The 12,924-nt window shown below is 36.9% G+C and overlaps 1 protein-coding gene across 1 annotated transcript; it reads left to right on the top strand.

Annotated features, from left to right (window-relative positions):
• The first annotated feature begins 822 nt into the window (after positions 1 to 822).
• METTL21C (methyltransferase 21C, AARS1 lysine) lies at positions 823 to 8,238 on the top strand. The gene is made up of 4 exons (XM_039849040.1): positions 823 to 952; positions 3,826 to 3,974; positions 6,543 to 6,660; positions 7,821 to 8,238. The coding sequence occupies exons 1-4, from the start codon at positions 823 to 825 to the stop codon at positions 8,213 to 8,215; spliced, it is 792 nt and encodes a 263-aa protein (XP_039704974.1). The 3' UTR covers positions 8,216 to 8,238.
• The last annotated feature ends 4,686 nt before the right edge of the window (positions 8,239 to 12,924 follow it).

Below are 12,924 nucleotides of genomic sequence, written 5' to 3'. Positions count from 1 at the left end.
CCAAAAGTTATCTCATTCGAGAAAAGGCATAATAATAGCATCTACTTTATAGGATTTGTTGTGAGGATTAGATGAATCGATTCATGTAAAGAAAGCACTAGAACAGTGCTTGACAAATGTAGCAATGGCTGGTGTTATTATTCTGATGCCGATTAATGATCCCAACAGTCAGATCCCCTTTTCTGAATCAGGGAGGGTTTTCCTGTACTGTACTAATCACTTTTGCTCTCCTATTTCTCACTGCAGCTCTAGGAGGTAGGCAGACGTTATTATCCTGTTTTTGTTGTTGAGGAACCGGTGAGGAGGGGAGGGAGAGTAAGTAAGTTTCCAAGTGTTAGAGCGGAGAGCTAAGGCAGGCATCCGGCTCTCAGGCCCCAGTGCAATGAAGCCTCAATGAAAAAGGAGCAGCCATACTTCTCATCCATGATGTCATTTACCTCTCGATCCATGAGATGCTCCCAATGGTCATCTGCTGTGCTAGACCTTCTTAAAATTCAGGTCCAAAAGCTATCGGAAACACATTTTAGACCCCAGCAATGTCGTGCCTGTTCCCCGGCTACAATTGCTCTATTTTGGCCTTTCTTCATGCACAGTATAATTTCGGTCACGTTTAATGGCTTCCCTCTACCTTGTTGTGCGAAACTGGACTGGCAGCTCCTTGGGAACTAGGAACTAAAGTAAAAAGCGGGTAAAAAGCATCTCGGCTCAGCAGATGCTAAGGTGATAAGCTACACCTTTTAGAGTCCTCTGGGAGATTCAAACAGCCTGGGGCTGAGCGACTTGGGTCTTGTCCAGTTTTCTCCTCTCCAGTTGGCTCTGGTTATGGACGTGTGTCTGAGCTCCGAGCAGCAGCCTGGGCACCTGGGAAAAGGACCGAGTTCCCCAGATGGCTGGCTAGAGACCAAGGAGGAGGAGACTCTCCAGAAAGATGACACCAGTGGATCCCCAGGAGGTAACCTCCTTCAACACCTCAGCCCTTCTCAGTTGTTTTCCTGGTGATGGCATTTTCTAATTAATATCAGTGACAAGAATTTCCATTTCCTTTTAACTCCGGATTTTAAATTGTTTTATTGAGATCTAATTAATACATAACATTGTTAGTTTTAGATGTATGACATAATGATTCAATATTTGTATATACTGCAAAATGATCACGATAATAAGTCTAGTTAACATCCATCTAGATTGTTCCTATAATGAAGCTAAGTAGAAAAATGCCTTTTGGGAAGCATAAGCATAGCATTAAAAGTAATCCTTATTTCTATATTTCATTATTTACTTATCAAAGTACACAAATTTGTTTTATCTTGTGTGTAAATCTAAGATTGTATATTTTTGTAACAAGAACTTTTAAAAAGAAATGAAATTGAGATTCATTTCTGCTTTTCACCAAAATGTATTCCTGGCAGCTATGTCATACAGTAGAACCTTGTAAAGCAAAGTATATTTTTCCATCAAGACGATGTAACCATCAAGGTTGCATTTCTGGACAGAAACTCAGTAGCTAATAAATAATAGACATATCAGATAATGTCATAAAAGCCAAGATATAACTTTTAAAACATTTACAATAATCTAATATGGTAAAATTATGTTCCAATTCTACAAAACCAGGGTGTTATTTATTTTTACTAAACTGTTTACATAGAAATGCAACTCTACGTGCCTCTAAAATCTGGTCCTTTTAAAACTATCAAACTAGCACAGATAAAAGGAGACAATATTTAATATGCAATAAACATAAATTTCTCTATCTTTGTAGAACATGAAAAAGTTTCATGGGAGTATATTTATATGCCTATGTTTCCTTACAAAGTTGATCAGGAAAGTATAACCATCAGCTTATTAACCTATGAAATAATGAGCCATTCAAAATCAGCCCATTGACTTTTCCTACAGTCTTGAAAGTCCCCATCTGGTGATATGTGGTAGGAATGAACAGTCTGAGTCACAATGGGGTTGGGGGGAGGGCATAGAGGAGGGAAGTCTGCAGGAGCTGGCATGAGTCCCTCATGGTCTGGCTGCTCCTAGTAGGTACTCGATTGATGAAAGCCTTTGAGAAAAGAGGCACAGCTCTGTATCGACCTCTTGTACTAACTGGCTTGTACCAGCTCTGAATTTCAGGAATTTTGCGAGCTGGTTATTAAACATGGCCATTATTGAAATTTAAGTTACATAAACTTACAATTAAATAGATTATATAAAAGGCAAAGGTGTATGAAAAAAAAACTAAGATAATAAATACTCAAGACTCATCACGAATTATTTTACTACATTTGATGATTATCTATGCTCTTGAGACTACTGATGTGCATTGCCTCCAGGTGGTACAAATGCTCATGATGTACTGCTCTATATCTTTTCTCAGTGACATCTCGCTGATAATTTAAAATCACCAATCAAGGAGGTAGACGGGATAAAAGGGGTCAAATATAAAATCACCAGAAGTCTTTACACCACAGTAATCATCAAACCCTAGAAATCAGAGCTTCTTCCTCTCGCTCCAAACTGATCATCAAACATTTACTGGCCACCACAGTTTGTCACTCTGCCTTCTTATTGTCTGTGAAACAGAATTCGGAGTTAGCTTACCAGACCTATAAGAGAAGCCAGAGACTCTTTGGTCATTCATAAATAATGCATAAGCGTTGTCAGATGTCAGTAGCTTCCCATAATAAGAGGTGGGTTTGGGCCATAGGTCTCCTTCCCTCCTCTGTAACCTCCCCACGACCCCAACCAGGGCATGTGACAGGAAAGGACAACATCTCAGGACTGACTTGATAAACCTTATTGGCAGGTTCCGGCAAGCTCACGCTGGGGTCAAAGACCATTTCCCAATCTGCCGCATACTGACACTGTTTTTTTAAGACACAATAAAAATGAACTTCTAGAAAAACGAAATGAAAATACATACAAAGACATGCAAAATATAAGCCCTATTTTTTTTTTTTTTTGTAATTAGATTCAACAGACATGGTCATATTGCTGTAAAAATTCTAAATGCTTACGCCAAGTTTCTGTACTCTTCTTCCTGTGAACCTGTTACAAACGGTTTGCAGATCAGCAGCATAGAACCGTCCTAATGCATATGGAAAGCAGTGTTACCTGCACTAGTCTCATACCTGCCTCTCAGGGTTGATTCCTGATTAGGTTTCTTCAAAGGCCCGCCACCCTCCACCCTCTATTCACATCCTCCTCCGAGCAGGTGCCCTTTTCCTCTTACTTTATATGATATTTGAGAGCTGCTAGAGTGTGTCATGAGTATAAAGTATTTAGAGCAGTAGTAACTTAATAGCCAGAGCTCATCTGACAACCTCCCCCCAGGCTGTGGGGCTGGCTTATCTTTGGGTGACCTGTACCTTTTGAGGAGCAGATGAAGGGAGGATTTAAGGAACATGCTCCAGCCAACATGTGGGAATGTTACTTCAAGACCTAAAAATAGTCAGGTCCATGTTTGCCTAGGGCCTCCTTACACAGACAGTTCGTTCATGCCACTTTACTTTTAAATGCCGTTTAGGTTTCTCTTGTCATCAAAACAGAGCATGGGGCTAGATCACCTCTGCTGTCCTCTCCTAAATAGAGGGAAGGACACAGGGCATCCTTTGGCATTTTGTCAGATGATAAAAATGCCATATCTGAATTTCATGTGACCGTCACCTGATATCATTCAGTTTTGTGCCAGTTTGCAGCCATTGTCATTGATTGCATCACCCCCTCTGTCTGCGGAAGGAATTCTCAGTCTGCTCCCGTCTTACCAGTTACACCAAGTGTTTATTTGCACTGGATCAACAAATCGTAAAACCTATTTCATTTTCTGTCCCACAGATTTTAACGAGAAACCATCTCTTCACAGTCTCCAGAAATTTGTTCCTACAAATTATGCCAGCTACACTCAGGAGTATTATCTGTTTGCAGGCAAGAGGATTGTCATTCAAGAGTCGATAGAGAGCTACGGAGCAGTGGTGTGGCCAGGGGTGAGAGAGCTCTTACTCCGAGATGGCAGGGTTTCTGGAGACGATAGTAACACTTCCGTCCATCTGCGCTGCCTTTGACACCTTGCCAAGGGCTTTCACATCCTGCGCTTCTCCGACCGAGGGTTGATTGTAGACCCCCAGGCGTGTGGGTAGCGTGCTTGGGCTCCACCAATGCATGGCATCTGCCCCATAAGCATTGATTTTCCTCTATGCTATATTCTTAAAACATCATTATTTATATTAATACAAACTTGAAAATATCATGACAGTAGGATGAAAAATTCATATGAATTGTTAAGAAAAAACATTAGGTCTTTAGAGTTTAGATTTTGCAGCACATGCCTCTGGGCTACTCCCACAGACCCTCAGGTGCTCATTTCCTTTTCACACTGTGGATATTCCTTCTGGTAAACATTTAGGAAGCATTACTCCATCTCACGTTCTCCCTGCAACAGCCCCATGAGGATGGCTCTGAATTGGGGAAAACACTCTGAATTTAGAGCCGGAAAACTTGCTATTTCCTGGCTGTGTGGTCATAGATGTTCAGTTCACCTCCATTTACCTTCGTTTCCATATTTAAAGCTGGGGAAGTGGTAAGATCCAGTTCCCAAGATGGTCATGAGAGTTCAATGTGGTGGTACACCTGAGCTCGTGTTAGCTGTAACTGTTAATGTAGTATTATTCATTAATAATAGCGAATTAATGAATCAATGAAGGAAAGTTCATTGATTTGGTAAAGCTATTCCACGGGGGGCATGATGCAGAACCAGCCTGTGACAGTGGCCTCGGACTCCGCACCGTCGTTTTTTCCCCTGCAGAGGTTTTCAGCCTGTGCTTAGAGAGGCTCCCAAACAGAACAGCACAATTGTTAGTTAGCGTGGATGTGAATCATACTGGGATCATGTTAAAATGCAGATCTGATTCAGGAGGCCTGAGGGTGTGTGGAGGCGTCTGCACCTCTGCGTTCTTTGGATGATCCCAGGTGATACAGACCTGCTAGTCCAGGGACCACGCGTACACTGAGTAGTCATCATTAGAGGTTACATGGAGCTACCTCAGAGCAATCTGAGGTACTGGTGGCAAGTGCAAGGGGGAGCAGGAGGTGAGGAAAAAGGGAAGGACAGACGAGGGGCTCCAGGCTCTTAGAGCTCCACCCCCTCATTCTCCCTGACATCAAAGAAGCTAGATTTTTACCCTCTATGCATATAAGTATGATTTCCTTCAAATGAAGGCTTTTCTTTGGCTTAACAATGAATTTGAAAACTACCAAACTACTGCACAGCTTCCTATTATATTTGGCAAATAGATAACTATAGAAGAGGTTCAGAGATTAGGAATGGAAAAAGAGTATCTGTCCACAGGACAATTTTACTCTCAATAAGGCCTCAGCTCCTCATGCACCAAACCCTGGGCTCTCTTGGGTCCTCAATTCCCTAAAAGCTACAAAAGAAGGTTTATGTAAAGTGGGAAAATATCCTTTTTGTGTGATTTCAAGTGCAGCCTTCGGTGAAAGAGATCCCTTTAGGAGTTTGCTAATGGGGCTAGCAGGGGGAGGGAGGGGCGGGAATGTTTGCAATGTTAAAAGATGTAGCTGTTCCCAAAGAAAGCCTTTTATCCAGATGGCACCCCAATGGGGCCAGCCTTTTACAGAGCAGGGCATTCGAGGAAGGAAGCCTACAGAAGGCCATCTCTTCAGAAAACCCCTCAAAGTATATGTCCTTTAAATGGCTCTTGGTGACACTGTCTTCCTAATATTGAAACCCCACTTAGCAAATAATTACTCTTTCTTCTCAAGGGATGTTTGATTTCCTATATAAAAAGCTACCTTAATTTATTCACATATTTTTTTTAACATCTCCTTGCTACTATTCATTGTGGTCCCTGGACCAGCAGCGCTGGCATCACCTGGCAGCTTGTTAGATAGAAATGCAGCCTTGAGCCCCTTGACCCAGATCTACTGCATAAGGATGTACGCCTTTAACCAGGCCACCAGATGATTCGTGTGCACACTAAAGTTTGGGAAGTACTGTTTGGATAGTCTGTTTCTTAGAGGAACTACTCTGAAAAAAAACACAAAAAACAAAAAAACAAAAACAAAAACAAAAAGCCCAACTGTCCAGTAATCCAGAATAGCAAAGTCCTAACCCACTTGAGTTTTGATAGAGGATAGGAGAGAGGTGTTGAGGAAGTTTATACAACATTTTTAAAGCAGTAGGAGGCCCAGCGTGACTAAACCTGAGCAAGAAGTTGCTGTTCTGTAGGCTTCATGTCTCAGATTTGTAAGAGATGAGATGATCTTCCTGTTCCTAATCTTCATGTTGATCAAAGGTCTTCTGGTGCAGGTGATTTAACAAACTAATTTCTTTCGTTCCTTTGATGCATATTATAATTTTCATATTCCAGAGGTCCAAATATGAAATTAAATGTAATTTTGATTCTTATTAACCCTTCGATAAACTGAAACTATTAACAACATGTCTTACAGTATTTAACTTGGGTTAGGGGATTGGAGTCGCTACTGGTTTTCAGTGTTCCAGTGCCTAGGTGACAACTGTGAATATTTTTTAGGCTACAGCTCTGTGTCAGTATTTGGAAGAACATCCAGAGGAATTGAATCTCCAAGATGCTAAAATACTTGAAATTGGTGCTGGACCAGGCCTTGTTTCCATTGTGGCCAGTATTTTAGGTTTGTTTATTTGTTTATTCCTGACATTGTTTCAAAAGAACTTTATTGTGACAAAAGTGATAATGCGTGCTTACTGTGCCAGGCTGTGATTTAGGTGCCTGGCTATGATTTTACTCGTTGAACTCCCCACTCTCCCCAATATCATGAGGTAGAATTACTGCTGTTATTCTCAGAGATAAGATAATTGTGTCTTAGAGAAATTAAGTAACTTGCCCAGTACACCCATTACCATATGATGAAGTTGAAATTCTGAAGGTGTGCCTTTCAAATCCCTGTTGTAAACAACTATGTTATGCTGTCTCTTGATTTTTGTTGCAAATACTAAAACTAACATTTTGAAGGAGACAAGTGAATTAATCCAAAGTGAAGACAGGTTTCCATCCAAAATGCAGATTGTGCATTCCTGGGCAGTGGGCAAGAGGTGGGTATAAATCTGGCATACTTCTGCCTACATTATTACAGTTCTTCTTTTAAAAACAACTTGGAAATATGGTGATCTATTTTGTGAACCACTGTCACTAGCTTTAACATGCCTAAGAATTAATTTAATGAATTTAGATAAGGGGGAGAGTCATACAAAATAGATCATCGTTTGTGGAATGTAAACTGGGTACTGATTACTTCATATAAGAGAAGAACAAAATCTTCAGATAAATACAATTTAGAAAAAACATTATGTATTATTATATTAAGTAGATGCTAAGAATCTTAGTATGTTTAGCTAACTACCCTGAAATCTCCCAACATTGCACCACCGTTTAACTTACAGTTTCTTAGAAGATGGCACCATGAATCTACTTCAGCGGTTCTCAACCAAATGTCATTTTGCCCCACAAAGGACATCTGGCCATGTCTGGAGACATTTTTGATTGTCATGACTTGGGGGTGGGGTGGGGAGGTGCTAGTGGCAACTAGTGAATGGAGACCAGAGATGCTGCCAAATATCTTACAGTGCACAGAGCAGACCCCCCACAAGAAAGAATTATCCAGCAAGAATTACATCAAATACATCCAGCCCATATGTCAATAGGGCCAAGATTGAGAAGTCCAGTTCTGTTTGTTTGTTTGTTTGTTTGTTTGTTTCTCTCTGAGAGTATATGTCCACTGTGGCTGCTCAATGTTTCTAGATAATTATTATACTTTTCCCCTTTATTTCTTAGGAGCTCAAGTCACAGCAACGGATATGCCTGATGTCCTAGGAAACCTTCAATACAACCTTCTAAAGAACACATTAAACTGTACAGCACATCTGCCCGAAGTGAAAGAACTGGTATGGGGAGAAGGCCTGGAACAAAACTTCCCCAAGTCAACTTTTTATTATGATTACATTCTGGCCTCTGATGTGGTCTACCACCATTATTTCCTGGATAAGCTGCTCGCTACCATGGTGTACCTTTGCCAGCCAGGGACAGTGATGCTTTGGGCAAACAAATTCAGATTCAGCACTGATTATGAATTTTTAGATAAATTCAAGCAAGTTTTTGATACAACATTCTTGGCTGAATTTCCAGAGTCATCAGTTAAAATTTTTAAAGGAACATTAAAATGGGACTAAATTACACAAAATGCCTTTCAAAAAACTAGTAGTGCTTCTGAGTAGTGCTAGTGATTATTGTCAATAAAACACTTCTTTTATGAGATTGAGAAGATAATGCATAAAAACAACTTGTACGCCTAAAATAAACAGAACTAAATATTATAGCCACTTTCTAAACTAACCTGTTTAAGATAATCTGGTTAATGTCTATCTGTAAAGAATAACATGAAAACATAAAATAGCTTTGCTAGCTTCCAAAAGTCTCACTTAAATGTTTAATAAATTTTACATGAATAAATTAATAAACAAGTGGATTTCCTCCTTGTTATTTCTACTGTAGAGCACAGTTTTAAACTTGTCAATATAATTTTGACACATGCTTTTTGAAACTAAGCTTGATAGGGTCTTTATATCTTAATTTAAAGAATCTACTTATATGAATTTTAGCTATAGCAAAGGGAGAGGATATTGAGAGATAGAAAACAATTTCAGGTTTAACAATGACTGAAAGTGAAAAATATGGAAACAGAGCTGGAACAAGGATGCTACCTTAGGAACTTCTTAAGAGAATTTAATCTACAAATACTCTTCCTCAGTGCCAATTGCCTAGGACTATTTCAAGTTAAATTTCTGGACTGTCTGATTTTTTTTTAATGAAAATTTCTTAAAAAATTAGGAAAGAATGAAATTTTTATTTGTTCTAATTAAGGAAAGCTATGAAAACATCTAAATTATAAAATGCTACATCACAATTATAAAATGCTAAAAGTTTCTCCATTGAGATGGGGAAAAAGATTTAAAATTTTAGTTCACAACCATTGGAGATTTTAGCCAATGTAGTCAAAGAAGCAAAAGAAATAAAACATGAAAATTTAGAATTATTCATGGATGATATGATTATTTATGTAGGCCAGGGTTAGCAAACTTTTTCTGTGAAGGGCCAGATGATAAATATTTTAGGTTTTGCAGACCATATACTGTTTCCGCAGCATTTTCTTTGTTTTGTTTTGTTTCTGAACAGTCATTTATAAAAATGCAAGAACCATTCTTAGCTTTCGGGCTCTGTAAAAACAGATTATGGGTTGGATTTGGCCCACAGGCCACAGTTTGCTAACCCCTGAAACTGCAGACAATTTACAATAGAATTATTGAAATTTGCAAGAGTTTAGCAAGGTTTCCAAATGTCAATATACAAAGCTCAAATGTATTTGTAAATTTTAATTACAAATAGAAAATAAAACTTAAAGAGATAATTTATAAGAGCAATATCAAATACTTAGTAATAAATCTAATAAAAAATATGCAAGGATGCTATACAAATTTATAGCAATACTGAGATAAAGTAAAGATAATCTAAGTAAATGCAAAGACATTCCAAGTTATCGAATTAGAAGCCATTTCAAAGATGTCAGTTTTCTCCAGGTTGATCAACAGATTATATGTAGTCACATGTAATCTTCCCTTTGGAACTTGTCAAGCTGATTCTAAAATTATATAAAGATGAAAAGTCCAAGATGAGTAAAGGCACTCTTGAAGAAGTGGGAAGATTTGCTTTACAAGAAATCAACAGATATTTTAAAGATGTAATAATTGAGACAGCAATGGTATTAGTCGCTAATACTAATACACATTGGTATTGCTTTATACAAACGTACACATGTGTTCATGCACACACACACAGGTATTTCTTAAAGTAAACCTTAAGGTCAACTATGAAACAACATAAATAGCCATAAATTTAAAGACAAATTAATATAAATATCTAGAAATTTTATAACCAAAAAAGATAATTAATATAAATATCTATAAATTTAAAGACCAATTAAATTGATCTTTAAATATAAACAATCCAAATATCCAGCAACCAATTAAAATGAATGATAGACCTAAATAAAATGGTTAAAACTATAAAAACTGTAAAACTTCTAAAAAAATAGAATAAAATTTTTATTACTTTGGGTTAGATAAAACGTGCAAAAAAACACAACTCATAAATGAAAAATAATGTTGAATTTAACCTTATTGAAATTAAACTTTTGCTCCTCAAAAGATCCCATAAAAAACAGTGAAAAAAACATTTGCAAAACATATATCTGATAGACGACGTGTATCCAAAATATAGAAAGAATTCTTACAACTCAATAAGACATACAATCCCATGAATAAATGGGTAAAAAATATGAACAGAAACTTTACCATAAACAATAGACAAATATCTAATAAACTTGTTATTTATTAGGGAAATGCAAAATAAAACCACAATGAAATACCAATACAAAACCACTAGAATGACCCAAGTTGAAAAGGTAACAATACCAAGTGTTGTCAAGGAGGTGCAAAATCTGTAAATCTCACATATTGCTAGTGGGAATGTAAAATCATACCAGCATTTTACGCCAGTACCATTTTAGTTTAATAGTTTCTTAAAATGTTAAAAAGATACTCAGCAATTTCATTCCTAGGTATTTACCCAAGATAAATTAAAACATATGCCCATACAAAAAAAAACTTGTAAATAAATATTCATAGCAGCATTATTTACAATAATGTCAGATATAAGCAATCCAAATATCCAGCAACCAGAGAATGAGTAAACAAAATGTGGAACAGTGCACAGTGAAATATTACTCAGGAAAAAAAAGGAAATAAGTATCTGATACACACAATATGGGTGAAATTCAAGGACATTATACTAAATGGAAGACATAAAGAATACATATTGTACGATTTCGTTCATATAAAATTTCTAGCAAAGTCAAACTGTAGAGATAGAAAGCAAGTCATTGGTTGTCAGGGACTAAGGATGGGAATGGAGACTGACTACAAAATGGGTCAAAGTAACTTCGATAAAAATGTTCTAAAATTTGATTGTTGATGATTGCACTATAGACATTGAAATGTACACTTAAAATTGGTACAGTTTTTGGTATATTAATCATAACTCAATAAAGTAACATAAAACTCTAAAAAAAACTCCCGCTTTGCCCCAAATGTTATGCAAATTCACTTTCAAATCTCCTCTTTCAAGTACACTACGCAGAGAAATCTATTCAGAAAAAATATAGATTTGGGGACCTGCCCCCAAATCTTTCCTTAAAACTTACAAATGGGTTTCTTTCACATTCCCAGGACAAATGGATATGCTTATTTTCTTATTTTCTAAGTGAATAGGTCTTGTAGAAAAGCTGCCCCTTTAGAAAAGCTGGATTGATTACAGTTATAATTTTTGACTTTAAACTTTTATTATAAAAAAATTTAAATATATAGAAATAGATAAGTTGTATACTTTAAATATGTGGTTTATTGTATGGCAACTATAGCTCAATAATGCTGTTTTTTAAATAAGTAGATAAAAGTATTATAAATCTCCATCCCCATGTTTTCAATTTATATGAAAAAATCTTATTTCATCTATATCTCCACCCACTTTTCTGCTCCTGTATTAAAGTGACATATCCTTTCTTCTGTATATTCTGTTCATATCTAAGACACATAACCATATTATCACCTCTAAAATATACTTTATATACAATTTTTATATTAAGTATTAACATATTTAAAAATCCAATTTTCCAATTTCCAATTGTCTCATACATGTTATAACATTTAGTTTATTTGAGTGAGGATCCAAATAAAGACCACAGGTGATTAATTAGTTGATTGGCATATCCCCTAAATTTCTTTCTATCTTGCTATTTACTTGTTGAAGAAGCTGAGTTGTCTGTCCTGTAGCATTTGTACCTGCTGCATTAAGCTGACTACATCACAAACATATCCTTTAATATGTCCCTCTATCTTCTGTTCTTCCTGTAAATTGTACATTTTAAGGACTAAGGCTTAGAATCATCCAGGCCAAGTCCAGCCTAGATCAAACTCTAGCCAAGTTATATTTGTGAGTGAAAAATGATTGTTGGAAGCCACTGAGTTTTGAGGTAGCTGGGTACACAGAATCATTGAGGCATATGTTAAGAACTTTAAAAATCATACATAACATTAAAGAATTATAGAAGATATTTCCAGTTGCTTTGTATTCTATTCACACTTTGGATATGACCTGGCATAGTCAGATTCAAGAATGAATTTGTGATTGGAAATACAGGCAATCCTATCTGCATAGTGAAATGGTGACATCTGGTTTTAATACTGGAACTGTAGTTATTCATGTTTGATCCTTGAGAGGATATGGCTTAAATGAATTATATACTTGCTTAATTCTTTGAAATCCTTTCACAAAAACAGCAGTTCTAAACGATACTAAAATAACACCTGAGTAGAGTAGGGTGCAGCCGGCTCCCTGCCACACAGTAGGGGCAGACAATTTCGCATCAGATTGTCCGGCTGCTGCTGAGCAAGCCTACAAGGAGGGCCCATGGGCTTAATCCTCTCTTCCATATTAAAAAATATAGAGGGGGAAAAAGAAAAAAAAAAAACGTTGAGGAAAAATGTTATTAGGGAGGTCTAGAATGATGGTAGTTTTGTGTAAAAATGTATTTGAAGGATCCTAGAATTTACCATATCTTGACATAACTCAGAAGGTAGTATTTCAAAATAAATGTATTACCAGGAAGTTTCTAACTGTAAAATTACATTAAAATTGGATACTAAATTCACGTGCTAAAAAGAAATGTGTCACTAAAATGGTGGACCATTTTGTAAGAACCTTCAAAAATCCTTTCTCCATTAAAGCAATGAGGAAACCGGCAAAAACTGTCAGAAACTTTCTGAAA

Source organism: Pteropus medius, unplaced genomic scaffold, assembly GCF_902729225.1.
Source record: "Pteropus medius unplaced genomic scaffold, Ma_sr-lr_union100, whole genome shotgun sequence".
In the NCBI taxonomy this organism is placed as follows: Eukaryota; Metazoa; Chordata; class Mammalia; order Chiroptera; family Pteropodidae; genus Pteropus; species Pteropus medius.
This window is presented reverse-complemented; position numbering and strand designations above follow the sequence as displayed.

What these genes read in the sequence shown, in the direction of transcription:
- METTL21C (XM_039849040.1), top strand. Translation starts at nt 823, where the DNA reads ATGGACGTGTGTCTGAGCTCCGAGCAGCAGCCTGGGCACCTGGGAAAA. An exon ending in CACCAGTGGATCCCCAGGAG is followed by an intron (nt 953 to 3,825) that starts GTAACCTCCTTC and finishes TCTGTCCCACAG; the next exon opens with ATTTTAACGAGAAACCATCT. An exon ending in CATTGTGGCCAGTATTTTAG is followed by an intron (nt 6,661 to 7,820) that starts GTTTGTTTATTT and finishes TTTATTTCTTAG; the next exon opens with GAGCTCAAGTCACAGCAACG.